General features: G+C 54.7%; 2 protein-coding genes across 8 annotated transcripts in view; one reads left to right on the top strand and one right to left on the bottom strand.

The window, feature by feature from the left end:
• The window catches only part of INSRR (insulin receptor related receptor), a 20,487-nt gene extending 16,579 nt beyond the window's left edge, over positions 1-3,908 (bottom strand). For 4 of the 5 annotated variants that reach the window (XM_017852495.1, XM_017852493.1, XM_017852497.1 and 1 more), the window contains exon 1: positions 2,651-3,209. In XM_017852495.1, coding sequence (XP_017707984.1) covers positions 2,651-2,735 — 85 coding nt within the window. In that variant the 5' untranslated portion in view covers positions 2,736-3,209. Of the gene's footprint in view, positions 1-2,650; positions 3,210-3,736 lie in introns of those variants that run through there. The other variant, XM_017852494.1, reaches the window with a different exon arrangement.
• Positions 3,909-4,921: 1,013 nt separating this feature from the next.
• On the top strand, positions 4,922-25,874 carry NTRK1 (neurotrophic receptor tyrosine kinase 1). 3 transcript variants are annotated; one of them, XM_017852500.1, is made up of 16 exons: positions 4,922-5,228; positions 8,434-8,508; positions 8,808-8,879; positions 10,993-11,061; positions 12,476-12,621; positions 12,877-13,019; positions 16,025-16,157; positions 17,712-18,038; positions 18,628-18,683; positions 18,963-19,065; positions 19,560-19,706; positions 20,131-20,261; positions 20,449-20,621; positions 23,164-23,404; positions 24,021-24,179; positions 25,482-25,874. In XM_017852500.1, the coding sequence occupies exons 1-16, from the start codon at positions 4,939-4,941 to the stop codon at positions 25,665-25,667; spliced, it is 2,451 nt and encodes an 816-aa protein (XP_017707989.1). In that variant the 5' UTR covers positions 4,922-4,938; the 3' UTR covers positions 25,668-25,874. The 3 variants fall into 3 exon arrangements, with proteins under 3 accessions (XP_017707989.1, XP_017707987.1, XP_017707988.1); XM_017852498.1 differs by lacking the exon at positions 4,922-5,228 and adding an exon at positions 5,828-6,221 and having other exon boundaries at positions 17,712-18,086; XM_017852499.1 differs by lacking the exon at positions 4,922-5,228 and adding an exon at positions 5,828-6,221.
• The last annotated feature ends 378 nt before the right edge of the window (positions 25,875-26,252 follow it).

The following is a 26,252-nucleotide window of genomic DNA, read 5'->3' on the forward strand; positions in this document are numbered from 1 at the left end:
ACTCTTTACTCCCCTTCTGCTTTATTTTTCTCTATAATTCTTAAAACTGACTAGTGTGTGTGTGTGTGTGTTTGTGTGTATGTGTTTGTGTGTGTATAATATTTTGAGACAGGGTCTCACTCTGTTGCCCAGGCTAGAGTGTAGTGGCAGGATCATAGTTCGCTGCATCCTTGAACTCCTGGCCTCTTCAAGTAATCCCTCCGCCTCAACCTTCCAAAGTGATGGGATTATAGGTATCAACTATCATGCCTGGCCATATACTTATTTTTAACACTGGCTAAAATATAATTTATATATTAATATAGAAATTAATTTATAGAAACAGATATATTTTGTTTATTGTAAGCTTCATAAGGGCAGGGATATTTGTATAATTCATGTTGTACCCTAGTAGCTGGTATAGCTCCTGGCACAAAATTGACCCTCAATAAATATCTGATGAATGAATGAATGAGTGAATTCTGTGACTGGGAAGAAGTGATCTGAGCTTCACAGGTCCCATGTCTCTCCCAGCCTTAAGGGAGTTAGATGCCTGTTCCCTGAATTAATTTGATTACTCTTGAAGGGACATTCCATTGCTAAAGATTCAAGTTTCAGTTCCTCAGCCTGACATTGCAGGGTGTAGATAAACCGTTCCTTACTAATGCCTCCAGCCTCAGAAGGGTCCTTCAGCCTCTAGGGACACACCTACCTTCCCTGACCCTCTTGCCTGGAGTTAATCACTTCCCTTTCAGGCTCAGCTACGCTTAGTCCAGCGCCCACTTCAGATTACCTGGGGCCATTGCTCCAAAATTTTTGTATGCATCTCTGTCACCCCCTCCAAGGAGGGTGGGACCTTTGTCAGCTCTGCATTCCCCCAGTTGTGCCCAGTCCAGGGCTGGAACCACTGGGCACTCAGGAACCATGGACAATGGATGTCTGGACCCCAAGTCCACTCCTTCCTTGGGGACCTGGATGTGTCTGGCTTCTTCACTACAGCCCAAGCCCCACTTCCGTTTCTCTCCCTGGACTCACTTGCTCCCAAGAGGGCCTTCCGTGGCTCCCCACTGCAGAAGATTCAAGTTTGAATGTTTCAGCCTGACATTCAGCTCCTGACAATGTCTCCAGCCTCTACTTCCCTTCCCACCGAGCCCTCCGGTGTTATCACAAACACCACACGCCACATGCCACGCTATCCAGGCCTCATTCCTGATAGTTTGTTAAGAGAGGTGGGCAGGCAAGGCTGGCTCCCTGGGGGTTACTTCACATCTTCTCCCCGTTGTCATTAATGGTCCTGAGCTTGGCTCTGCCCAGCAGCTGTGTGTGTGTGTCTGTGTGTGTGTGTGTGTGTGTGTCTGAGCCCACACGGGTACACACACAAAAAAGAGGGGGAGAGAATGAGAAAACACTTCTATCCCTTCCAGGCGAAAGCCAATCAGGCTCTGCCAGGCAGATGGGGGTTCTCTCAGGCGCCCACTTCCCATCATGGCCCTGCCTCTCCAGGGCTCCCCTGATGGGAGTCATTTGGAAAAACAAATCTAAAACCTTCACAGTTTAACCCTTGCCTTCCCTCAGGACCTGGCTCTATGCAGAGCTGCACTGGGAACAGAACATCTGGGTCCCCTAAGCAAATACTAGCCCCGCCAAGGACGTGCTCCTGTCCTGACAACCACACTCCCAGCTGGCATCTGCCGTGCAGAAGGTGGGGGGGTTCAGTGGTTGGGGGAGTGGTGCTATGCCTTACAGACAGAGGCTCTGAGACTAGCACCCTTCAGGGGACCTCCTACCTAGCCCATTGCATCACTCTCCCATCTCCATGGGAAGAGGAGACTTCCCTGACCCTGGGAGCCCCCAGTCTGAGGAGCATCATAGGACCCCTGGGGCAAGCAGAGAGTCTGGATTTCTGAACTGCTTCAGTTTGGAAGAGAATGGTGGGACTGGGGAAGGGGATACCTCTTACTCCTTCCCTTTTTGAAGCTTCCACCCTCAGCAATTTTCCTCTTTCTACCAAGCCCCAGTACCTCCATGAGGGTCATTTAGTCTATAGAGTCCCCCCGGCCCTCCTCTCTAAAACGTATTCGTGGGAAGTATATAGCCTGCGGGACAGGCCCTGGGGTGTTGAGGAAAAGCAATCTTTCCCCAAAACCAGCCTTCCTCCCTGTAGGGATTGGGCCCTAAGAGGTGGGACACAGGACGGGGCCCTGGAAGCAGGAGCTCAGGACCCAGTCTAGATTTACCCTTAGTTCTCAGAGCTGCAGTTTCCTGTAGGCAACATTGCCTCCATTACTTAATGGTGCCTGGTTCTCAGCTACCTATCCCACTCCTGCCTCTTCCCATTTAGTGGCCCTAGAGATGACTTCTAACACTCTCATGGCCTCATTTGGGTTTTCAGGCAAGCTTCACTGGGATCGCAGTTTAACTAGTAGGGATGGAAGATATCTACTCATCCTCGCTTTGAAGCTCTTCTCACCTCTCACGGAGCTGAGGGAAAAACACCTTTATGTGGGGGACTAACTGCTTTTTCTGCTGGGTAGTTCTCTGGAGAGCTAACCCCAGCCTCCGTGTTCCAGTGCAGAGTAAGTGGATGTTCTGTGGCTGCAAGCTCAGTTGTTTGGCCTCCCAGCTGGCTGGGAGGGAGGTAGGGGTCTGGGAGCCAGTTCTGGGGACTCACCCTTTACTGTATCCAGGCCAAATCCCAACGAGAGGAAGATCACAGGCAGGCATGCTCCCCAGGGCCACAGACTAGGCACTGCCATTGTCCCAGCCCTGGCTTGTGTCCGGTCCCGGCTCTCCTCCTGGTGACCCTGGGGAGAAGGGTTTGACAAGCCCTAAGGGACACAGAGACCAGGGTTCAGATAGGAGAGGGAGGGCAGGGACAGAGAGACAAGGAGTCCCACACAGAGATATCAGGAGACAGAAAAAAAGAAATGAGAGTCACAGAGACACAAAGACAGTGACAGGCAGCTGGAGACAGAGAGACTCAGCATGAGATTGAGAGATGGGGACAGAGATGCAGACAGTGACAGGGAGAGTCTCGGGCTTCCAGAGGGAGAAAATGACACAGGGCTCTGAGCAAAAGGCAGGCCCAGAGGCCAGCCAACCCTGAGGGCAGAGCAGAAGGCTGGGGACCGCTCCCAAGGAGGGCAGCCGAGGTCCTGGGGTGCGTGGGACTCCACAGGGAGAGTCTCCCTGGATCCCTCCGGGCGCGCGGCCCCCCAGCGCCAGCTGACCGCGCTCACTGCGGTCTTTCCCAGGGCGGGCACGCAGGGGCCGCGCCCAGCTCCCGCCCTCCCCGCCCCCCGCCGAAACAGATTGGTTCGCAGGGACCTCTCCGTTCTCTCCGCCCCTCCAGCCAAGCCAAAATATTTAGCCTGACAACTGAGGGGAGGACAGATCTGTTGGGGGAAATAAGGCCAAAATACGGGGGGAAGGGTGGGCCAAGAACTGAGCTTCCTCAAATCCCGCTGCGGCTGCAGCGGGTCCCCCCAACCCTTTATCCCCACCACAGGCTTCTTCCAAGTGGGGCTGCACCGCCGGAGGGGCAGCCAGCGCCCGGGCTTCTGGGGAGGACTGTGTCTAGATTCTCCTTCTCGGTGCCTTGACACCTGCCGGGTAACTTCTGGCAGCCTCGACCCGGGAGAACGTGGACAGCCCTTGGCCTCTCGGAGCCCCTCTCAGCCTCCCAGGAGGCCTCCCTGTCCTCTTTGGAAACCCCTTAGCACCAGGCTCCGTCACCGCCTAGTCCCTTGGTTCTGACCAATATCCCGATGAAGAAGGCGATCACTGTGTGGGGCTCTGCCTCCGTCTGGTCACCTTCTTGAACTCAGGCTGCTTGGTCGGTCAGTGTGTCCCTGTCTCGGGGATTTGGGGGACCATCCGTGCTGGGGCCTTGGCGGAGAGAACCGTGAGCCTCTAGGAGGCCATCCTTCGCCTGCTCCCTGGGGCTTTGCCTGTCTCCCCGCCAAGAGAGACCCCCTCTTCCTCTCGCTCTCCTCAGCTTGAGACGGATGGGTTCGTGCAGCCACAGAGGCTTGCGCGGTGGGAGGGGTTGGGACCAGCCTTCTGCTGCCCTGGGTGCTGGGGATCCCGGGGCTTTCCAGGTGCGCGGCCACCAAGGTACACGGTCCTCAGCTCCACCCGCGGGCGGCTCCCGCGTCCGAGGAGCTAAGAGATCTATTAATTTCTTCACGAATAAATCGATGCTCTTGTCAGGGAGGCGATCGATGTCAGCTCTGCCCTGCCTTACGCTATCCTGCCCCCGGGCCGGCGCTGGCTGGCCGGGATCAGGGACTGAAGCTGAGACCTGAGGCGTTGCTGATTGGGGCTGCAGATCGCACCCCCAGCCACCCAGCCCGGGCGGAGAGCTCGCTCCTTTGCGCGCGGGCTTCTCGCGCCACCCTGTGGCTTCTCTTGGAGGCGCGGTCTTGGCTCTCTGGACTCCCTTCGGCCGGATCAAGCGACCCTTCCCTTTCTCCGCCCGGTCTGTGTCTTCCTCCCCAGGTTCTTTTCCTTTTCTTCCTAGAGTTCGGAGAATGTTCTACCTAACTTACTCCAAGTGACATGCGCACTCCCCCAGGCACGCGCGCGGTGAGGATGGAGCGCTGAGGCTGGGGCTGGCTGGGATGACCTGGACAGCAACCTTTCCTCAATTCAGTCATCTTCCCTCCTCCCCAAATGTAAAAATGCAGCTGCCTTAAGCTGAGAGAAATAACGTATCAACTTCCCACCCCCGGCCTCAGCAGACACCTCCGAGGCGTTCTGCTGCGGCCCCTCTGCATCTCCCGGAGCTGGGGGGATCCTCGGCGAGAAGGCTGACGCTGGCGGCCCCTAACAGGAGAGGGGGCAGAGTTGGGGCGTCAGAGGGGAGAGAAGGGGTGGAGACCAGGGGCGGGGCGGAGCCGGGGGGCGACTGGCTCCGCCCTTTCCTGGCGGCTGGGTCTTTAACACCGCCCAGCGCACATGTCGGGGGAGGCCTGGCAGCAGCAGCTGAGAGCGCACAGACGGCTGCCCCGCCGGAGCAAGGCGGGCGCCGCCGCGATGCTGCAAGGCGGACGGCGCGGGCAGCTTGGCTGGCACAGCTGGGCTGCGGGGCCGGGCAGCCTGCTGGCTTGGCTGATGTTGGCATCTGCGGGCGCCTCACCCTGCCCCGATGCCTGCTGCCCCCACGGCTCCTCGGGACTGCGATGCACACGGGATGGGGCCCTGGATAGCCTCCACCACCTGCCCGGCGCAGAGAACCTGACTGAGCTGTGAGTGTCCGGCGGGCGAGGGGGCGCGGGGACAGGCAGGAATTGCCATGCCCCGAGGGCGCTGACTCTCCGCTTGTTTGCTTGATCAGGCAGGGCGAGTACAGCGGAAGGCTGGCACGACGCAGCCTTCGGGGGTGCACGGGCATTCCTCCGCAGCCGCCGCTGCCCTAGCAAGCTTTAGGGTCACTACCTGGATGTCCCCTAGTGTTCAGGGCAGCTGGGCCGCTGGCTTCAGGGAGATCGAGGGGGGAATCTCCGTGGACCAGGTCTGAGAGAGCCTAGCCGTCTAGAAGCCGCTTTCTGGAGATCATTCAGAGGCTCCTGCTCTGTTCCACAGAGAAAGGTGGTTACCAGCAGAGAAGTCCCCAGTTTGACACCCTTACTACCTTTTCCCTTTTCTAGGGGCAAGCCAGCCCCCACCCACTTCTTTGTTATGAGGAGGCAACCCCAGCTTTTCTCCTGGAATTGGGGATTGAGCTGGCTGGCATTGGTGGGAGGTGGTAGGGAGCTGGGTGGTTGAGCTCTCCTCTTTCCATTTTACCATTCCCTCCCCCAGAGCCCCTTGATTTGGATCTGGGAAATGGGACCCCCTCCTGGATTTTCTCTCCCCACTCCCATCTCCCTCTCCAACCTGGGGCAGGGAGTCAGGGCCCTTGCTGAGAGAACCTCCTCCCTTTGGTACACAAAGCTGGGAGGAATCCTCAGCATTCTGCAAGACTCTGACATTCTGCAGGAATTGGTTACAAAATACTGAAGTACTTTTTAGCAGCTGGTGAAACCTATGGGAGTATGCAGTGATGACTGGCCTGGAGGTACTCAGGCATCACATGGTGATGGCTGGAAAATACTTGAATATTACATATGGCTATCATGGCCAGCAAGACATCTAGAAGAGGGGAGGAACTGCTAGAAAATCCTCCTCCTGTGGCCTGGGGTTTACAGGGTGGACAAGGAACCCTGGCCCCGTGCAGTGATGGGCTGGAAAGTATCAAGGTGAGGATCATCACTGTCTGGAAGTTACTTGAGCAGCTGGCAATAATTGGCACTGAGTTACTCGGGTATCTCATGGTAATCAACGGGAAGGTACTCAATATCTCTCTCTAATAGCTCCAGGGAGACCAGGAGTAGAGGAGATGGCCTTGTCTTGGTCTGGCCTTGTCTTGATCTGGCCTACGTCTCTGCATGATGCGAGGGGGCATGAGAGACAGGCTGCCAGTCCTAGTCCAGTTCTCTCATCACCCTGGGCCTTCACACTGGGGTCCAGACTCCTGAGTGCTTGCCATCAGGGCTTGCATTTCCCAACTCCTTCCAAGTCCCAAGTGGGTCCAGCAGGGTAGGGATGGGAGTGGTAGGGGAAATGGACAGGCCAGGACTGGGGACTAGGAGGCATGCAGGGTGGCAAGCTGAGATGTCCCCCTGGGTGGGGTTGCAGCCTGACACCCCCTCCTCGCTGCCTGCACAGCCCCTCCCTCCTCCCTCACCCGCAGAGCTAACGAGGAGATAATGGACTCGAATAGACAGATTGATTATGAATCCAAATGAATGAGGCAGCTTTGAGCACGCTGGCCTGACAGCTCATACACACCCTGCCAGCCCACTGCATTCTCACTCCCTCCCTGGGTCCCTACAGTTTGAAACCTTCTGGGCAGGGGCTGGGGGATGGGTAGAATAGGGACCTGGCCTCCCTTGTAGTCAGTGGAGGTTACTTTCTAGGTCTCCACTAAGTCCACAGGGAAACTTAGGATCTGATCCTGGCTGTCCTGGTGGGGCCAAGGCTGGAAAGGGAGGAAAGGAGGAAGGGAGGGGTCACTTAGGCTGGTCCTGGTTCCTATAAGGTAGGGAAAGTTAGAGGGTAGAGGGGGAGAGTTCCGAGAACCGGCAGTGAGTCAGGGGCCCCTGGCATGTGTTTTGTGGGGTGGGGGGGGGGGGGCACACTAACATGTCACTGCAGGGCAGCTGAGTTCTCAGGAACTCCCTGGTACGTCAGATCCAGCAGTCAGGCAGGGCCCAGGGCATCAGCCGTCCCCTAGACCTGAATGCCTACTCATTCTTCTTTCGTTCTTGTCTGTCTTGCTTTCTGTAGCTAGCTATCTGTCCTTATCTATCTGTCTCACTGTCTCCCTTCCCTTATCTGTCTTCCTTCTTACTTGTCACTATCTCTCTGACAGTCTCTTCCTGTCAGTTTCTCTTTCAGTGTCTCTGTTTCACTCTCTCTTTGTTTTTCTGCCCTTCTGCCCCCACCCTCCTCATTGAACCTTTCCATCTTTCTGCCTCTCTCTCTCTCTCTCTTGCTGTCTCTCTCTCGCTGTGTAAGTCAGCCAGTCTGTGCCTCTTCTCCCCTCCCCAACACTCTGACTGCATCCTCTCATTGCTCCTCTCCTCTTTCCTGGGTCCCTCCTTGGGGTCCCTGACTGATAGCCTCTAAGCCTCTTGCTTGATCTGCTGAAAAGGTGGTAGGGGAGGTTTCAGTGGAGTAAGGGTTGCTGCTTGGGTGTGGAGAGGGGCCAGAGGCTATGGGGGTGCAGAGATGTTTGTATGTGTATATGTGTGTGTGTGTTTGTGTAGTGCAGGTGAGCCCGGGCAGTGGCCCTTGGGCGGGCACGTTTGGGAACATACATTTGCATGAGCACAGGCTTTGTCTGTGCTGGGTGGGGTAGTGGCAGGGATGAGCCTTGACCCTTTGTGGTAGCAAGCGTTTCAGTATAACCTCCCATTGGTGAGCGTGTGCCAGGCATGCCTGATATAAAAGCAGAACAACAATGTGAGAATAGACTTGTGTGTGTGCACGTGAGAGATGGATGTGAGCTGTGTTTCTGTGTGTCCATGTGTGAGCCTCTTCCTGCAGGCACATGTGCATGTGCATGGCGTCATCTGTGCAGATGCTTATGCCTCTGCGTGTGTGCATGTGCATACCTGGGTGTGTGCATGTGTGCAAGAGGTATGTGAGAGTGTGCATATGTGTGAGTGTCTGGGAATCCATACGTGTGTGCGCTTGTGTGTTCGTGCTCACACATGTGCATGTGCATATGTATGCATTCGTGTGTGCATGCCATGTAATTGTGTATGCAGGTCTGAGCAGGTGCATATGTGTGTGCCTGTGATGTGCATGTGGCATGTGCCTGTGTCTTGTGAGGGAGCAGGTGGGTTGGCATGGGAACTCAAGTGTGGGCCTGAGCCCTGTGACTCCCATCCCCTCTCCCCACAGCTACATCGAGAACCAGCAGCATCTGCAGCATCTGGAGCTCCGTGACCTGAGGGGCCTGGGGGAGCTGAGAAACCTGTGAGGAAAACGGGGACTGTGGGTGTGGAGCTCAGCATGGGCCTGGGGGAGACCAGAAGGTCAGGGAGGGCTCAAGGGTCCGAGTGCCTGGGAGGACCTGAGAGGCTGAGGACTGAGGAACTGGGAGAGGTCAGGAAGCTCAGGGCTTTGAGGGGTCTAGGGTAGTTGAGGAAACAATGAGGGGCCTGAGGAGGGGTAGGAGTTCAGCACAGGGGACTGGGAGGCTGGGATGGGCAGGGAGGGCCAGGGGCCCAGAGTAGCTGAGACCTGGGGACTGATCCTCCTGCACCCCTCCCCAGCACCATCGTGAAGAGTGGTCTCCGTTTAGTGGCGCCAGATGCCTTCCATTTCACTCCTCGGCTCAGTCACCTGTGAGTGTGGCCAGTGCTGGGCAGTGGGGATTGGGGAGGACACCCAGACTCGGGCTGCTAATGGGCTTGGCTCTCCCCGGGGAATGATTGCGAGGGGCCCAAGCCTGGTCAGGGAAGTCACCTCACCCATTCTCCTGGGGCTTCCTCCCATCTCCCCCAGGGATGGCATGCTCTTGCTCCCGCCAGCTAGAGGTCCTCCTTGCCATCTCACTTCCATGGTCCATGCTGCAAGGATACGTCTCATGCATGCCTGCCCTATCTTTCTTCCCAGGGCTCAGATACACACCAGTGCAAAGGGAGCAAGCATCAGGAGCAGGACTCCTGTGTTCTGGCTCGGACTCCATTTCCCAGGGACGCATTGACTTGGCTCCTAGGACATCCTGGGAGCTGGGGTGTTAGTTAGGTCTGCCACTTGTCACCCTCCTCATTCTTGGGAGTCATAGCTATCCCTCCTGTAGAGCAGCGGACCCCAACTTTTTTGGCACCAGAGACTGGTTTCATGGAAGACAATTTTACCACAGATGGTGCGGGAGGGGAGGATGATTTCAGGATGAAGCTGTTCCACCTCAGATTATGAGGCATTAGTTAGATTCTCAAAAGGAGCGCACAACCTAGATCCCTCGCATGCGCAGTAGTTCACAGAATCTAATGCCGCTGTTGATGTGACAGGAGGCGGAGCTCAGGCGGTAATGCTCACTCACCGCTGCTCACCTCACGCTATGCGGCCTGGTTCCTAACAGACCACATATTTACCCTGTTCATAGCCCCTCTTCCTTGCTGTCCCTCTCTTTTTCTTTAATTTATTTTTTAAGAGTCAGGATCTCCCTCTGTCGCTCAGGCTGGAGAACAGTGGCACTATTTACCCATCTGTGGCCTGAGAATTGAGGACCCCTGCTGTAGGACAGAGAGGGTCATGGGATGGGCAGGAGAGACCATCAGAGTCCCCGGCAGCCCCTCCAGCTGGCCTTCTGAGGGCGGGAGTTCAGCTCCCCTGTCCCCCAACACGAGCAGGCGGAGAGATGGGAAGGATGGTGGGGCTGATATTCATGGAGTTATGCGGGGTCCTCTACACTGTGCTGTGTCCAGCAATTTAACAAAGCAAAATAAAGTGATGTCATATCACCATCTATGCACCGGGGCTTCAGTTAAAAACGTGTTCAATGACACTTCACGATACTTATGTCAATGAATCTTCACAATCAACCTGGTGAGAGAGAGAGTGTTCTTGCCCCCATTTCATAGATGAGAATTCTGAGAATCAGAGAGGTTGAGTTTCTGGACTGAGGTCACACAGCTGTAAGTGGCAGGATAGAACTTACACCCACTCTATCTGGCTCTAGAGTGGGTTGTGTCTTTGGTCCCTATGTGTTGGTACCTCCCCAACCCAGCCACCACAAATTCTAGGTTGACTAGGAAAAGAGAGGGGTCAGGATAGGCCCCTCAGAGGCAGAGGGTCCCAGCAGCAGCAGCCTGGCAAAGGGCACAGGGCACTGGGGTTCCTACATCATTTTCCTGTGTGGCCAGGCCCCTGCTGGGCTCACTTTTTCCATCCCTACAATGAGGGGGCTGGGGGTGTGGGTCCTTTCCTGCCTGACCTTTTAGTCCCTGAGGAGGGCCTGGAAGGAGGAGGTGGAGGGGACCTGAGGAAGTGCGTTGAGTTCCTTGTGGTCAGGTAGGGTCAAGGGAGTGTGGCAACCTCAATCCTCCCCCTCTTCCTCTGGCCCTGTCCTGGGCTCTGTGGGGAGGGGAGCACAGATGGAGCCCTTCCCCCAGCTGTGGCCTCAGTACTTTGCCAGCTGGGGCCAAAGCAGTGGGGGAGGGAAGAGCGGCTGTTCCCTCAGACCCCCCTCCCTGGGGTCTGGAGAGGGGGCTAAGTAGGGTTAACCCTTGTTGTCCCAGGGAAAGAAGTGGGACTCAAAAAGCCCTCTACCACCCCCCCACCCCCTCCGATCCATCCACACACACTGCCTTCCAGGGCTTGTTCTGACTGCCTAGACTGGGGAGGGGGAGCCAGATGTCAACTTCTTTCTCGGCTCCTCCCCTCCCTCACCCTGGGTCAGAGTGAGGTCGGGTCACTCAAGGGGTCTGTCTTGCTGTGTCTCCACGCCCGTAGGAATCTCTCCTTCAATGCTCTGGAGTCTCTCTCCTGGAAAACTGTGCAGGGCCTCTCCTTACAGGAACTGTGAGTGGGGGCACTTCCAGGGACAAGAGCACCAAGTGTGTGTGTGCCTACGTGCACTTGGGTCTGTGGGATGGCATTGGGTCACTGTGTCTGTGTGGCACTGCTGGGGGGTCTCTTTGGGGACTATGTGCATGCCAGTGAAACCCCCATCAAAGCAGGGGCTGCAGGACCACCCATTAAGGGGGCTACTGCCCGGGGGAGCTGGCCTGGATGACTGTGTGTGTGCTGGGCCTGGCTGAGCAGATCATAGGCCCACTGTGTGTCCACGGCACATCTGACAACATTCCCAGGGCACCCTGCACAGGGGTGAGTGGGGCAGCAGGGGTCCATGTGTACCTGGTGGGCAGTTAAGGCCTCTGGGTCGCTCTGGGAGGCTGTGCCCTTCCCTCCTTGTCACCATGCTGAGAGCCCTTGCCTGGTTTCTCATCCTGGGGAGCCTGGGGTGAGGGAGCCCCATGCATCCCTCAGCTATCAGCTGTCTTGTCTTCCACTTTCTGCGTTCAATTTCTTTCATTTTTACATCATTTTTTCTTTTTGTGGAGTTGGGGTTTTGCCATGTTGCCCAGGCTGATCTTGAACTCCTGGGCTCAAGCTGTCTTCTGCCTCAGCCTCCCAAAGTGCCAGGATAACAGGTGTGACTCACTACGCCTGGCCTATTTCTTTTCTCTTTCTTTCTCTTTCTTTCTTTCTTTCTTTCTTTCTTTCTTTCTTTCTTTCTTTCTTTCTTTCTTTCTTTCTTTCTTTCTTTNAATGTGTTCCATCACCCCTGTCCCCTGGTCTTCTGGCTCCCTCCCCAAGGAGGCAACCACTGTTCCCAGGGTCTTGTGTGTCCAGGGCCCCTTCACACTGGGTTCCCTCACCCTGGATGTGTGTGAGCACAAACATATGTGTGCAAATCCTTCTGGAGAGGTTTAAGCATGAATAAACACAGATGCAAATCTGCACAGGACACATTTTCTTCCCTCCCTTCCCCCCTTTCTTTCTTTCCTTTCTTTTTTTGAGACGGAGTCTTGCTTTGTCATCCAGGCTGGAGTGCAGTGGCGCAATCTCAGCTCACTGCAAGCTCCGCCTCCTGGGTTCACACCATTCTCTTGCCTCAGCCTCCTGAGTAGCTGGGACTACAGGTGCCTGCCGCCACGTGGTCCTGGCTAATTTTTTGTGTTTTTAGTAGAGACGGGATTTCACCGTGTTAGACAGGATGGTGTTGATCTCCTGACCTCATGATCCGCCTGTCTTGGCCTCCCAACGGCCTATTTCTTTGAATAACATCCTGTTACTGGAGTCAGACGGGAAGACCTCTGTGTCCTCCCTTTCACCTGTAGACCGTCCTCCTTGCTGCCTAACTGCTCTCTCTCATCCCTGTGATCCCTCAGGCCCCTTCCTTGACTCACTTGGTGTCCCCTATGTCCACCAGGGTCCTGTCGGGGAACCCTCTGCACTGTTCCTGTGCCCTGCGCTGGCTACAGCGCTGGGAGGAGGAGGGACTGGGCGGAGTGCATGAACAGAAGCTGCAGTGTCATGGGCAAGGGCCCCTGGCCCATATGCCCAATGCCAGCTGTGGTAGGTGCTGGGTGAGGGAGATGGTGTAAGGGGGCTGGGAAAGAGACCCACCTGCCTGGGGGAGAGGGCACTGAGCAAGCACTGAAAAGGCCTGGGGAATGGGCATTGGCAAAGGCTGGGGGATACTGCCTGGGGTGACATTGCTTGGGCTCCAGGTCACTGAGGAGGGTGGGGGAAGGAGCAGCCCTGCAGTAGAATTCTGAGGCCACTCCCAGCTCTAACACCCCTTGGCCCTCGGGCATCCTGGGTGGACAGGTGTGCCTATGCTGAAGGTCCAGGTGCCCAACGCCTCCGTGGATGTGGGGGACGATGTGCTGCTGTGGTGCCAGGTGGAGGGGCGGGGCCTGGAGCAGGCCGGCTGGATCCTCACGGAGCTGGAGCAGTCAGCCACAGTGATGGTGAGAAGCCCTTCGCCCGCAGCCCCCAAGAGGTCCAGGCAGAGCACAGGGGACAAAGATGGGGAAAGAGAGACACACTGTGGAGGAAAGAGACAACAAGTAAGGAACACACTGAGGCTGAGGGATGGACAGAGATGGTTTAGACCCACAGGGGTCAGGCCTATGCTGTAGGGCAGTCCAGGGCATGCACACCCTCGGGGTGGGCACTGACCCAGCAGGGACCCCAGGCTACACTTGAAGTCCCAGGACTTAGGATCCCTTTCTGGGAACATGGTGTTGGCTGCAAGGGAGAGGGTCACAGAAATCTTACATGTTGGAGCTGAGAGGAACCCAACAGACTATCTCTCCTGTACATCCATTTTCTCTTTCTTTCTTTCTTTCTTTCTTTCTTTCTTTCTTTCTTTCTTTCTTTCTTTCTTTCTTTCTTTCTTTCTTTCTTTCTTTCTTTCTTTTTTTGAGATGGAGTCTTGCTCTGTTGCCCAAGCTGGAGCGCAGCGCAGTGGCGTGACCTTGACTTACTGCAACCTCCGCCTCTCGGGTTCAAGTGATTCTGCGATTCTCCTGCCTCAGCCTCCCGAGTAGCTGGGAGTACAGGCACGCACTACCACGCCCAGCTAATTTTTGTATTTTTAGTAGAGACGGGGTTTCACTACGTTGGCCACACTGGTCTCAAACTCCTGACCTCGTGATCCACCTGCCTCTGCCTCCTAAATTGCTGGGATTACAGGCGTGAGCCACTGTGCTTGGCCGATCACTTTTCTATATAATGAAACTGGGACCCAGGGAGGAGGCATAATATCAGTTGTACTGCATCTGGGATGAGTTCTTGGGGGCTTCGTGGTCTTTTTTTCTGGAGATTCTGGAAGGAGCATCCTCTTGGGCATGTGATGAACGCATTAGTAAGGGAGGCATAGGTCTGGCTCCAGCTCTCTCACTAATTAATTCTGGGAGTGACTTTCAGAAAAATCCCTTAATCTGCCTGCACTTTGGTTTTCTTATCTGTAAGCTGAGAAGGTGGACATGATGGCCTTCTGATGTCCTGCCTGCCCCTGGGCGTTCTCTGGCCTCTATCTCTGTTATCCAGACATGTCTTTGGACACCTTCCCAGGCCTTACCCTTTGTCCTTAGGCTGGCGATGGGCAGATGAGAGTAGCGACAGAGAACTCAGTTGGCCTTGCTGATGAGGTCGACAGCAGCTGACAATGGGCTGTGCCCACCCAAAAAGCTGGCTCCACCTGGGCAGGAGGAGTGGATATGAAGGGACCAGGAATGTGTGCCTAGAGGGCTGGGAGTATGGTGTTTAGTTGGGGAGCCTTCACTTTGGTGGGAGAGTCAACCCCAGAATTGCTGGAGGCCCCTGGAACCATGTTGAGGGAGGAGCCACTGGGCGCTGAGCAGGAGACTTCAGACATGGTGGAGGGACCACTAGCCACTGAGCGGATCCTCTCCCTCCAGACAGCAAAGCTGCCTAGAGTGAGTAAAAGAAAGGGGACCAGGCAGAGGCCATGCCCCTGCATGGAGAGACCTTAGATCAACTCTCTGTTTGGGGCGATTCCAGGATTTGCTTTCTCTTTGAGAGTCTTACATGTTTGCTACCATTTGTGTTTTCTAGAAACTATCTATACAAAAGTCACTCCCTACTGGGCACAGTGGCCCATACCTGTAATCCCAGCACTTTGGGAGGCCAAGGAGAGAGAATCACTTGAGACCAGGAGTTTGAGACCAGCCTGGGCAACAAAGCGAGACCCTATCTCTTTAAAAAAAATTGCACCCTAACTGGGTTAAATGGAGGGGAAGAGAGGCTGCTCTCCCTCAGTTAGGAGGATAAGGGTGGCAGAGCATCTCAAGAGGAAGAGTTATTGGCCTCACAGTAAGTGGAGGGGATGGGACAGCCAAGGGAAGCAGAGGGCAAGGCAGGGCTTCCCCTCAAGGTGGCTGGAACTCAAAGCTTGCACAAAAGGCTGGAAACTCTACTGGAGCCTTTGAACTCATGTATTCCATTGGAAGCCTGGGGAAACCATACCTCCTCTGGCATGTGGTCAGAGGATTCCACATTTATGAAGTTTTCAGATAAATGAGATTTATCCACCACTTCATTATTTTCATCATTTTGTGAAAATCACTTTCTAAAATGTCAGAAGATAATTTGTCCACCTCTTCAGCTTACAAAACAAACAAACAAACAAAAAACCCCATGGTTCAGCAAGACGAAGAATTGTCGTAAGATCATGTAACTTACACATGACAAATCCAGTTCCTTAGGAAGAGAAACTCAATCTGATTCAATCCTGACAATGATTCAGAATCAAGTCACTTTGCCTGTCTAACCTCACCCATGGTCCTCATCTGCTGCAGGAGGCGACGCTGCTGCTGTTGTTTCTAACTGCTGCCGTGCTATTCACCCCATTTCTTTGTTTCTGATCTTCCTTGGGCTGAGACTCAGTTTGTTAGAACTGTGTGTAAAACCTGAATGAACAGGTGGTGAGGTCCTAGTGGGGTCTCCAACGAGCTGTGTACAAATTTGGTACTTGGGATGCGTGATATCCATTTAGCTGCTCAGATGGCTGGTCTTAGTTTCAGTTTGGGATATTTTGTGCCTATTTTGAGGTTATTGGTTATATTTTAGATTTTTTACATAATTAAATACGTGATCCAGGCGGGGCACAGTGGCTCACGCCTGTAATCCCAGCACTTTGGGAGGCTGGGGTGGGAGGATCACTTGAGGCCCTGTTCAAGACCAGCCTGGGCAGAACAGTAAGACCCCGTCGCTACAAAAATAAAACATAAAATTAAAAAAAAATGTGATCCAAGAGATAGTCAATGAACAAACCTAAAGGAGGAAGGACATTCTCTGCTACATTCTCTCCCATCCCTCTCTCCCTCCTCTTCCCTCCCAGCCCTCCTCTCCTATCCATCTGGAGTCAGAGGGGCTTTCCAAAGACATCAGCCCCAGCCCCGAGCTTGCTAAAGCTCCTTCTGATTTCCACCTCTCTTTCCTGATCTAGAAATCTGGGGCTCTGCCGTCCCTGGGGCTGACCCTGGCCAATGTCACCAGTGATCTCAACAGGAAGAACGTGACGTGCTGGGCAGAGAATGATGTAGGCCGGGCAGAGGTCTCTGTTCAGGTCAACGTCTCCTGTGAGTCTCAGTGGCAGCCCCTGCACCCAGCCCCTACTCATCTCTTCTCCCCTCAAAAGAGGATGTAGGGTGGGGGCTGGAGGAAAGGGTGGGATGTGTGTCTCCACAGCTGCTCCCTCCCAGCTGTTTCCAGATTCCCATGAAAACCTGATCCTTCGGGGGAAGTCCTGGGGCTCGTCAAGGCCAGAGGGACGGAGATGGATTTCTTTCTGGCCCCCTGCCCAAGCCTTGCTACCTGAGGCCCTCAACACCAGATGCCCGGCTGTTCCCACTGCTCCGAAGTATTTTTTCATGCCCGTCCCTCATCGGGTCCTTCTTCCCACATCCTAGTTTCAAAAGAGGAAATTCTCCTCCTGAGTTCCTCTTTAGGCTCGCTGCCTAATTTCTCTAGGTCAGCCAACAAATTACCTTAAACCTTCTACTTTACATCAGTTTTCTTCTTTTATTGTGAAATGTACATAGAAATGTGCAAACAATATATATACTTTAAACAATAACTACTCTTACCAGCACCATGGAAGACCTCCCCCCGGCCACCCAACACCTCTCCCTATTCGCAATCCCATTCCACTCTCCCATCTCATGTTGACTTTTGTCAGGACAATCATTTCCTTGCTTTTAAAAATAATTTTTCTCAAATATGCTTTCCTCTCAGTATCGTTTAGTTTTGCCTGTTCTTGTACATTATATAAACGGAATCATACTGCATGTATTATTTTGTATCTGATTTCTTTCACTCAACATTATATTTATAAGATTCATTCATGCTAATGGGAGTCGCTGTATGTAGCTCATGCAGTTCATTGCTAAATAGTATTCCTGTGTATGAATGCTATATTGTATATATGTATGTATTTATTTATGCATACATACACTTTTTTTCTATCATTGAGGGGCTTTTGCTGTTACCAGATTGGGTCTATTTCAAACCCATACCTTTTTTCAAAAAGTGTGTGTCTGTGTGTATGTCTGTGTGTGTGTATGTTTGAAGAGATGGGGTCTCAGCCTGTTGCCCAGGCTGGAATGCTTTGGGATCATAACTCACCACAGCCTTGAACTCCTGGCCTGAAGCGATCCTTCCACCTCAGCCCCCTGAGTAGCTGGGATTACAGGAACAAGTCACTGTGACTGGCTTTTCCCCCAAATTTAACTGTGTATGCTTTTAGCTTGTTTGATTGTTAGGTCCCCTGACCCCTCCTCTTCAGCTTGGTTACACTGACTTTTTCTAGATTCCTTACACCAAAGACTCCATGTTTAATTGTCATAAGCTGGTACCCCACTTCTGTGGGGCTGTGACTTATTTATGACCCACCACTTACGTTCTTTAAGCCTCTGCATTTCATATGCCTGCTGCCTGATTTATTTGACATGTATTGTCAACTTTCTTCAAAACGTCTCTCCTTGGTGAATTTCCTAGGGCCTGCTGACCTGTTTTTCCCAGGCCGGCCCTTTGATTTCAGATTCTACTTGCTTTGCCCCTGGACTTGTCAGGTGTGTGCTGGGCTTCCTCCAGCTGCGCCCTGACCTCCTGCTGTTGCTCTTTCTGGCCCACAGTCCCGGCCAGTGTGCAGCTGCACACGGCGGTGGAAATGCACCACTGGTGCATCCCCTTCTCTGTGGATGGGCAGCCGGCACCGTCTCTGCGCTGGCTCTTCAATGGCTCCGTGCTCAATGAGACCAGCTTCATCTTCACCGAGTTCCTGGAGCCGGCGGCCAATGAGACTGTGCGGCACGGGTGTCTGCGCCTCAACCAGCCCACCCACGTCAACAACGGCAACTACACGCTGCTGGCTGCCAACCCCTTCGGCCAGGCCTCCGCCTCCATCATGGCTGCCTTCATGGACAACCCTTTCGAGTTCAACCCCGAGGACCCCATCCCTGGTGCGAGGGCTATCCTGAACCGTGCTCCCACTTCTGGGCTCCACCTGGGTTAGAGCCAACTTCCCGCTATAGCCATTACCCCAGAAATTGGAGTACCTGGTTCGGGACAGAAAGGAGTCTGGAGTCCTGGTGTCCAGCTGTTCTGGCCTCCTTACCCTCTCCCCAAGCCAGGACTCCTGAACTCCTGAGCTATTCCACCCTTGTAGGCTGGCTGGGGAGACAGCCATGCACCAGGGCATCATGGCCCAGCTGGAAAAGGGTCACATGCATTTTCTCCCTTGAGACCCAGCAGCCCACCTCCATCCCCCGTCACCCCATGAAGGAATGAGTCCCAGAATAGGTAGGGGACTCACTGTTTTCCTTCTCCCTCTGACTGCTTTCTCTCCTCCCTCCTGCTGCAGTCTCCTTCTCGCCAGTGGGTGAGTAGCCCAAGGTGGAGGGCAGGTTCTGCCTGGTCTCTGGAGCCTAGGCTAGGGCAAAGGGTACAGCTGACCTGATCCCTGAGAGGCCAGCTGGGGTCAGGGTTGGGGGGTTACTGGAGGCGACTGTGTGCACCAAGGCTCACCCTTCCTGCCTTGTGTCCCCACAGATACTAACAGCACATCTGGAGACCCGGTGGAGAAGAAGGATGAAACACCTTTTGGGGTGAGATAGGAAGTAGAAGCTTGTGCAGACTTTGGGACCGGAAGGCTAGGTAGAGGCTCATCTGCACGTCATTTCTGGTCAGAGCAGGGAGGTCACTACCATCTGGCCTGAATTCTGACTACCACCCTCACAGCCACTGCAGGGGTCCCCAGGGGAGGATGAGGCAGGTCTGGAGGCCTGGTTCTGGGCTCCCATGCAGGATGAAAAAATGGCTTGCTACGGGCGGCTCTGAGAGTGCAGAAGCAGCCCCTGGATCTAACCACCCCTGCCTCCCACCAGGTCTCAGTGGCTGTGGGCCTGGCCGTCTTTGCCTGCCTCTTCCTTTCTATGCTGCTCCTTGTGCTCAACAAATGCGGAAGGAGAAACAAGTTTGGGATCAACCGTGAGTCGAGGCTGCAGAGGGCTGTCTGTCTGTCTGTTCTCCTGGCTTTGTTTCCTACTGGCTCTTCTTGACTCTGTCTCTGTCTGGGGGGCTGTGCACATGGGAGTTCCCGGGCGTGTGAGTGTGTTTGGGGTATAAATAAAGGCCTGGCTGTGAGGCTTGTGTGAGTGTGTGTCGGGCTGGTGCTGAGGTAGTTTCAGAGGCGGCAGCTGCTAATTGGTGGCTGGATTGTAGTCAAGCACTAAGTGGGTCTGGGAGGTCTGGGCTCTGTGGGGCGGGGGAGTTCTTTGGTGCCCATGGGGCCACGGGTGGGACAGGAGCCAGCACAGGGAGAGGCAGTGGTGCCCTCTTCCCCCTGCCTGCTGTCTTGCTCCTAGCTCCTCAGTCTCTCCTCTGCAAGTTACAAGGTGGGGATAACCAGGCATCCTGCAGGCAAGGGTGGGCAGGGCCAAGATGTGGGGAAACTTCTCCATGTGGCTGTGTCTCCTCCCTAGGCCCGGCTGTCCTGGCTCCAGAGGACGGGCTGGCCATGTCCCTGCATTTCATGACATTGGGTGGCAGCTCCCTGTCCCCCACCGAGGGCAAAGGCTCTGGGCTCCAAGGCCACATCATCGAGAACCCGCAATACTTCAGTGATGCCTGTGAGGGGCTATGCTGGGTCAAGGGCAGGGGCGAGTGTGTGTGTGTGTGTGTGTGTGTAGAAGCCCCTAGGCCATCGCCCTTACCGACCGAGGCCTGAACGATCCCTCCCTTTCTCCCACCCCTCCCCAGACCTATTCCAGCCATAAGCCCTGTCATATTATTCTCAGGCTGAGTCCAGCCCTGCTCTTAGCTGCAGCCCCTGCCCGGAGTCACAGCTAGCTCACACCTCGTCCTGTCTGGGCAGATGCAGCCGGATACTATGACCTGGGGCTTGGTGAAGGGGCACAGGTTGAATTTCAGCCCCCATGCAGCCCCTTGTCTGGGCAGCCTTGTGCAACACACAACCCTGCCAAAACAGTCCTCCCCTACAACCCCAGCCCTCCCAAGATTGGGGTTCCCGTCTGACCCTGCAAGCCCCCTCAGGTGTTCACCACATCAAGCGCCGGGACATCGTGCTCAAGTGGGAGCTGGGGGAGGGCGCCTTTGGGAAGGTCTTCCTTGCTGAGTGCCACAACCTTCTGCCTGAGCAGGACAAGATGCTGGTGGCTGTCAAGGTGAGACCCTGCCCAGGGGGCACTGCTGGACTGGGTCCCACCCCCAGGAGCTCCATCACATCAGGACAGATTGGGGGAAGATGCAGAGGGCTGAGATGGCTGGAGGCTGGGGTGAGCGGGCTGCCCTGGATGAACAGCAGTGAGAGCTGGGCCCCCACTCAGTCCTGTCCCTGCCCCTTCCATCCAGGCACTGAAGGAGGTGTCCGAGAGTGCTCGGCAGGACTTCCAGCGCGAGGCCGAGCTGCTCACCATGCTGCAGCACCAGCACATTGTGCGCTTCTTCGGCGTCTGCACCGAGGGCCGCCCCCTGCTCATGGTCTTTGAGTATATGCGGCATGGGGACCTCAACCGCTTCCTCCGGTACCAGCACCTGGCCTCAGCGCTGGCCCCTGCCTCTGGGCCCCATCATCCCTTCCCTATGGACATCCCTGCTTGTCTTTCAAGCCAAGGGGAGACACCGAGAAAGATCAGGAAGGCACATTCCCGTCCCCAAGGAGCTCTGAGATGGTAGAGGAGACAGACGTGTGAATGTAGGGGCGACTCTTGCAAAGGACAAGTGTCAGTAGTCAGGGAGGTTGCGATGGCAAAGGCCATGAGCTAAAACGTTGGGGTGGGTGGGCTTTGCAGAGGATGTATGTGCATTTGTGTGTGGCACACAAAGACCAGGCCTCTAAGGGTGGCAGTTTAGATAACGACAATAACAACAGTAATGAACATTTATCAGGTACCTTCTATGTTCCTGTTCCAGGTGCTATGCTATATACTTTATAATTTATTATTATTATATTTTAATGTATTTATTAGCGTTATTGTTTTAGAGATGGGGTCTTGCTCTGTTGTCTAGGCTGGAGTGCGGCTGTGGTGTAATAATAGCTCACTGCAGCCTCAAACTCCTGGGCTCAAGCAGTTGTCCCACCTTGGCCTCCCCGGTAGCTGGGACTACAGGTGCACACCACTGCACCTGACTCTATGATTCGTTCTTATTATGATTCTATGTGCTGGGACACATCTTGTACAGTAATATAAATATGTATTTATTCTTTATGGCCTCCAAGCATATATTGCAATCTATACTTGAAGCAAGTTACAAAAAATTCATTTATTTGACTTCGGACAGAACAACTCTGATATGTTTATCTATTTGTGCTAATTTTAATAACTTCGAGAAATGTGCCTGTTTCACAGATAAGGCTTAGAGAGGTTCGGTGACTTGCCCAAGGGTACGCAGGTAGTGAATGGCCCAGGGGTGATGTGACCCCAGGCAGAGCCCCTACTCTCAACCCCTGATGTGATGGTCACATGTTCCCTCGGTCTAGTCCCTTGATCATCTTCTGATGAGATCGCCCCTGGGAGGATGGGGCAGTGTTTGCAAGGCAGGGAGAAGACCAGGGTTTGGAATCAGCTGCCACTTACGAGCTGAGCCTTCTTTGCCAAGTAGCTTTCCTCTCTGACCTCACTTTCCTCACCAGTAAGAGGGACAGTGGAGGGCTGTGGTTCTGGATGAGCAAGTGCTGTGTGGTTGTCCAGCTGATGGTCATGATCTGGTCCCCAAACATCCCCTTGGGAGTGATGGGTCATTTATGCAGTCAGGTGGCAGGACTCAGCTAGGAGAGACCCCAGAGTCTTGGGCTTATCGTGTGGACCAGGAGGGAGCCCATGCAGGGTGTGGAGCAGGAGGCGAGGCCAGACCCAAGGTTAAGTGTGGAGGAGGATCAGCATAGAGGAGCCCAAGAAGGCCAGGGAGGAGCCTATCTCTTTGTTCCCAGACATGGCATAGGCTCAGTGCTGGTCTTGAGGACACAGGCTAGGGAGATACCACCATCTGGGGTCCAGGCTGTGGGAGACGAGGCTCTAACTGCTGGATGGAACACTGGGGGTATCAATGGAGGGAATCATTAATGCTCAGAGATGAGTCTGGAAGACTTCCCCTAGGAGGGACCATCTGTTCCTTCTCCCCTCCAGGCCTTTGTACTTCCAGTTCCCTCTGCCTGTGGTACTGGGCCTCCCTCCCTCCATAGAAAGATAGAGACAGACACACAGACTCTACCCCTCCCTGCCTCAGCTCCCCTTCGAATGGCTTCAGGAGCTGAGTCTCAGTTTAAGTGTCCCTTCCTCTAGGAAGCCTTCCCTGGCTTTTTCCATTCCCACCCGTGGCTGCCAGGTGCCCCTCACACTACACTGCCATGACCTGCTTATCTGCATCATACTCTGCACTGTAGCCCTGGTGCTTGGCACGTTGGAAATGTTTAACAAATGCCTCAACTAAACGAATGAGAAGATTGGCTAGTAGGAAAGGGCATTCTTGGCAAAGTGATCGGTTCAGGCAAAGGTTCAGGAGAAGGAACATTGGGGAATACAGATGAGTGACTAGGACTGACCCGAGTGTTCGCTGTGGGGAGAAGGCAGGCATCCTGGACACCTTCAAAAGGAAGGAAGACCCTGTAGGAATAGCTGGTCACTGAGGGCAAAGGGGAGAGAGACAGGACAATCAAGGACTCCCTGGTTTCAGAGTCTGCCTGGGTGGGGAGGGTCCCTTCCCTGAGGCAGGGTCAGGCTCAGGGAAAGACACTGAACTGCTGTTGGCAAGGGCTGAGTCTGATGTGCCTATGGCAAGGGATGTAGGGGCCAGTGGGCATCTGGAATTCAAGGAGCTGCCAGAGAGGAAGGCATGGATGTGGGAACCATGAGCTGTCTCTGGTGGACGCCCTGGAGGTGGGCACGCCTGTTCTGCTCCTCCATCCCGCCCCTCTGGACAGCTGCCTCTACTGTTCTCTCAGTCCTCCACTACTAGGCCCCCAGTCTCCTCTCCCATCACACCCGGCTGCTGGGGATCGCCTTCCTCAGCAGCCGCTCCTGGGGGTTCTGTCCTCCCAGCCTACCCCACTCCTTTTCTTGTTCACAGATCCCATGGGCCTGATGCCAAGCTGCTGGTTGGTGGGGAGGATGTGGCTCCAGGCCCCCTGGGTCTGGGGCAGCTGCTGGCCGTGGCTAGCCAGGTCGCTGCGGGGATGGTGTACCTGGCAGGTCTGCATTTTGTGCACCGGGACCTGGCCACACGCAACTGTCTGGTGGGCCAAGGACTGGTGGTCAAGATTGGTGATTTCGGCATGAGCAGGGATATCTACAGCACCGACTATTACCGTGTAAGGGTCCTTTGTCCCCAACGCCTTCCCCTGACTCCAAACTGTAGACTCCCTGGATCCCAAGACCACTGAGAGCCTGCCCTTGCTAGGATGCCTGCACGGGTCTGAGATTCACTGGCTCTAGTTTTCAGCCTACCTCTTCGGCCCCCAGTGGTGGGGATTCTGTCTCCTTCGCTATCCTGGTCGGAAACAGCACCCTTCGGTTTTTGCCTCTTAGCACTGAGAGGCACATCTGTTTGTTTATTTATTTAATTTTTTTTTTGAGACGGATCTCACTCTGTCGCCGGGCTGGAGTGCAGTGGCACAATCTCGGCTCACTGCAATCTCCGACTCCCTGGTTCAAACGATTCTCCTGCCTCAGCCTCCCGAGTAGCTGGGATTACAGGCACACACCATCACGCCCAACTAATTTTTGTATTTTTAGTAGAGATGGGGTTTCACCATGTTGGCCAGGATGGTCTCAATCTCCTGACCTCGGCCTCCCAAAGTGCTGGGATTACAGGTGTGAGCCACCGCGCCTGGCATATTTATTTTTAATAATGGGGCAGGGGTGAGCTGTGCCTTGACGGGCTGTCTCAGGCGCCCCTGGAGTTGACGCAGCGCCCGCCCACGGCAGGTGGGAGGCCGCACCATGCTGCCCATCCGCTGGATGCCGCCTGAGAGCATCCTCTACCGCAAGTTCACCACTGAGAGTGACGTGTGGAGCTTCGGCGTGGTGCTCTGGGAGATCTTCACCTACGGCAAACAGCCCTGGTACCAGCTCTCCAACACTGAGGTCAGCCCCGGCCCATGGTCGCCCTTTGCTGGCTCCCCCCTCCCATGCCCCTTCAGGTCCCCTTTTCAGGGAACTCGGTTCCCCTTCTGCCCCTCCGCCACAGCCTGTTGGGGGTCCCTTTCCAGCGCCATGCCGACACTGCGTCCCCTCCACCCCGGCTCTGTTCTTCTCTTCATCCCCTATTCTTGCCTTCACCTACTGTCCTAAGCCCAGGCCCAGTTGGCCCCTGGGGGAACTTCAAAGTGCTTTGTACATGGAGCCCAGACCCCCATCTCTATCTGCATTTTGTAGACCTAAGCAGGTATTATCAGAGTGGAAGGGACCAGCACGGGAAGAGGAGCCCAGCACAAGAAGGCCCAACGCTGCAGCAGGACGGCTGGAGGTTAGACTGTCAGAAGGACAGTCCTACCCCCTCCTCCTGCCCTCCTAGCTAGTCACAGCCAGAGCAGGCCCCAGGTGTTCTGTCTCCCAGAGCAGCTGCCCCCACCCCCTCCTTGGCTCGCAGCTGTCAGTTTCCATTTCTCCTCCTAATGCAGTCTGCTCCCTGGAGGCTGGTGGGGTGGGGGAGAGGGTTATAGATTTTAATTTTCTCAAGCACTGAGAGAAGAAATGGAATTAGTGCCACCCATAACCCAAGTCCTCTAATAGGTAGGGGGAAAGAAGGGGAAAAGAGGCTCCAGGCCCCTTCTCCAATCACTCCCTGCCACCCTTTCTCCTTCTTTGGATTCCTGAACTGCTTTAGCAGTTATTCCTAGAGTCTAACTTTGATCTTTCTTGCTGCAGTTTCTTTTTGGGAGAGCTAGTCCCACAGAGTGGTATCCACAGAAGAGAGAAGAAGTGGGGATTGCCCTCTTCTTTAAAATGAAAGCCAGCTATTTTTCAAGGCCTTTAACTGCAATTCTGCTCTATTTTCTTTTCTTTCTCTGGAACTGAGAGTCAGAGGGCCTTTCTCCTCCTCCTTTCAGCCCCCGACACTAAACTGATGGATTTGATAAATACCTCAGCCCCTCCCCTTCCTCAACCCACCTGGCAAGTCTTCTTAGCATCTGATCCCAGATTTCTGGAAGCAATCCTACCCCAGCCCACGCTTCCCAGAGTCAAGCCTTAATCCTTCTCACTTCTCAGTGTCAGAGCAGAAATGAATCTTGGGGTTCACTGTGTCCATTCAGGTTATTAGCAGCTAAGAAGCCCAGATGAGTGGTATGAGCTGCCTTGGGAGCCTCAGTGAGGGCACTGGGGCTGGCCTCACTCTCTTGCCCCCAGCCTAGTGTGCTTTCTCCTCTGTCTCTCCGGTGGCCCCAGGCAATCGACTGCATCACGCAGGGACGTGAGTTGGAGCGGCCACGTGCCTGCCCACCAGAGGTCTACGCCATCATGCGGGGCTGCTGGCAGCGGGAGCCCCAGCAACGCCACAGCATCAAGGACGTGCACGCCCGGCTGCAAGCCCTGGCCCAGGCACCTCCGGTCTACCTGGACGTCCTGGGCTAGGGGGCCGGCCCAGGGGCTGGAGTGGTTAGCCGGAATACTGGGGCCTGCCCTCAGCATCCCCCATAGCTCCCAGCAGTCCCAGGGTGATCTCAAAGCATCTAACTCACCCTCAGCATGCGGGAGGGGACAGGTGGGGGCTGGGAGTAGAGGATGTTCCTGCTTCTCTAGGCAAGGTTCCGTCATAGCAATTATATTTATTATCCCTTGGCTGTGTCTCTTGCCAATTCTTGGGATGACGTCGTTCCAGGAGGGAGGCATTGGGATTCAGGTAAGGGGACAGCTCTCTGGGATCCTTCCCCACTCAGGTCCCCCTCAGCTGCCTACCCCTACTCCATGGACCTGTCACTCTCACCTTTGACTATAGGTTGGATCCCAGTCCCATGGTCACCTGGCTCACCTGCTGTTGAGGCAGCCTCTGGTCAAACTTCCCAGACCTTGAGAGCCTAACTGCCGATCTTTGTAGTTCATGTTCAGGAAGGCTGGTGCTACAGTGGAAGGGGTGGAAGTTAGATGTATTGGTAGACAGGATGGGAGCATTGATGGGGTGTCTTTCTTGTATTGGTGTATCCAGGACAGAGCAAGCAC

This window comes from Rhinopithecus bieti, unplaced genomic scaffold (genome assembly GCF_001698545.2).
Source record: "Rhinopithecus bieti isolate Rb0 unplaced genomic scaffold, ASM169854v2 scaffold_33937, whole genome shotgun sequence".
Classification (NCBI taxonomy): domain Eukaryota; kingdom Metazoa; phylum Chordata; class Mammalia; order Primates; family Cercopithecidae; genus Rhinopithecus; species Rhinopithecus bieti.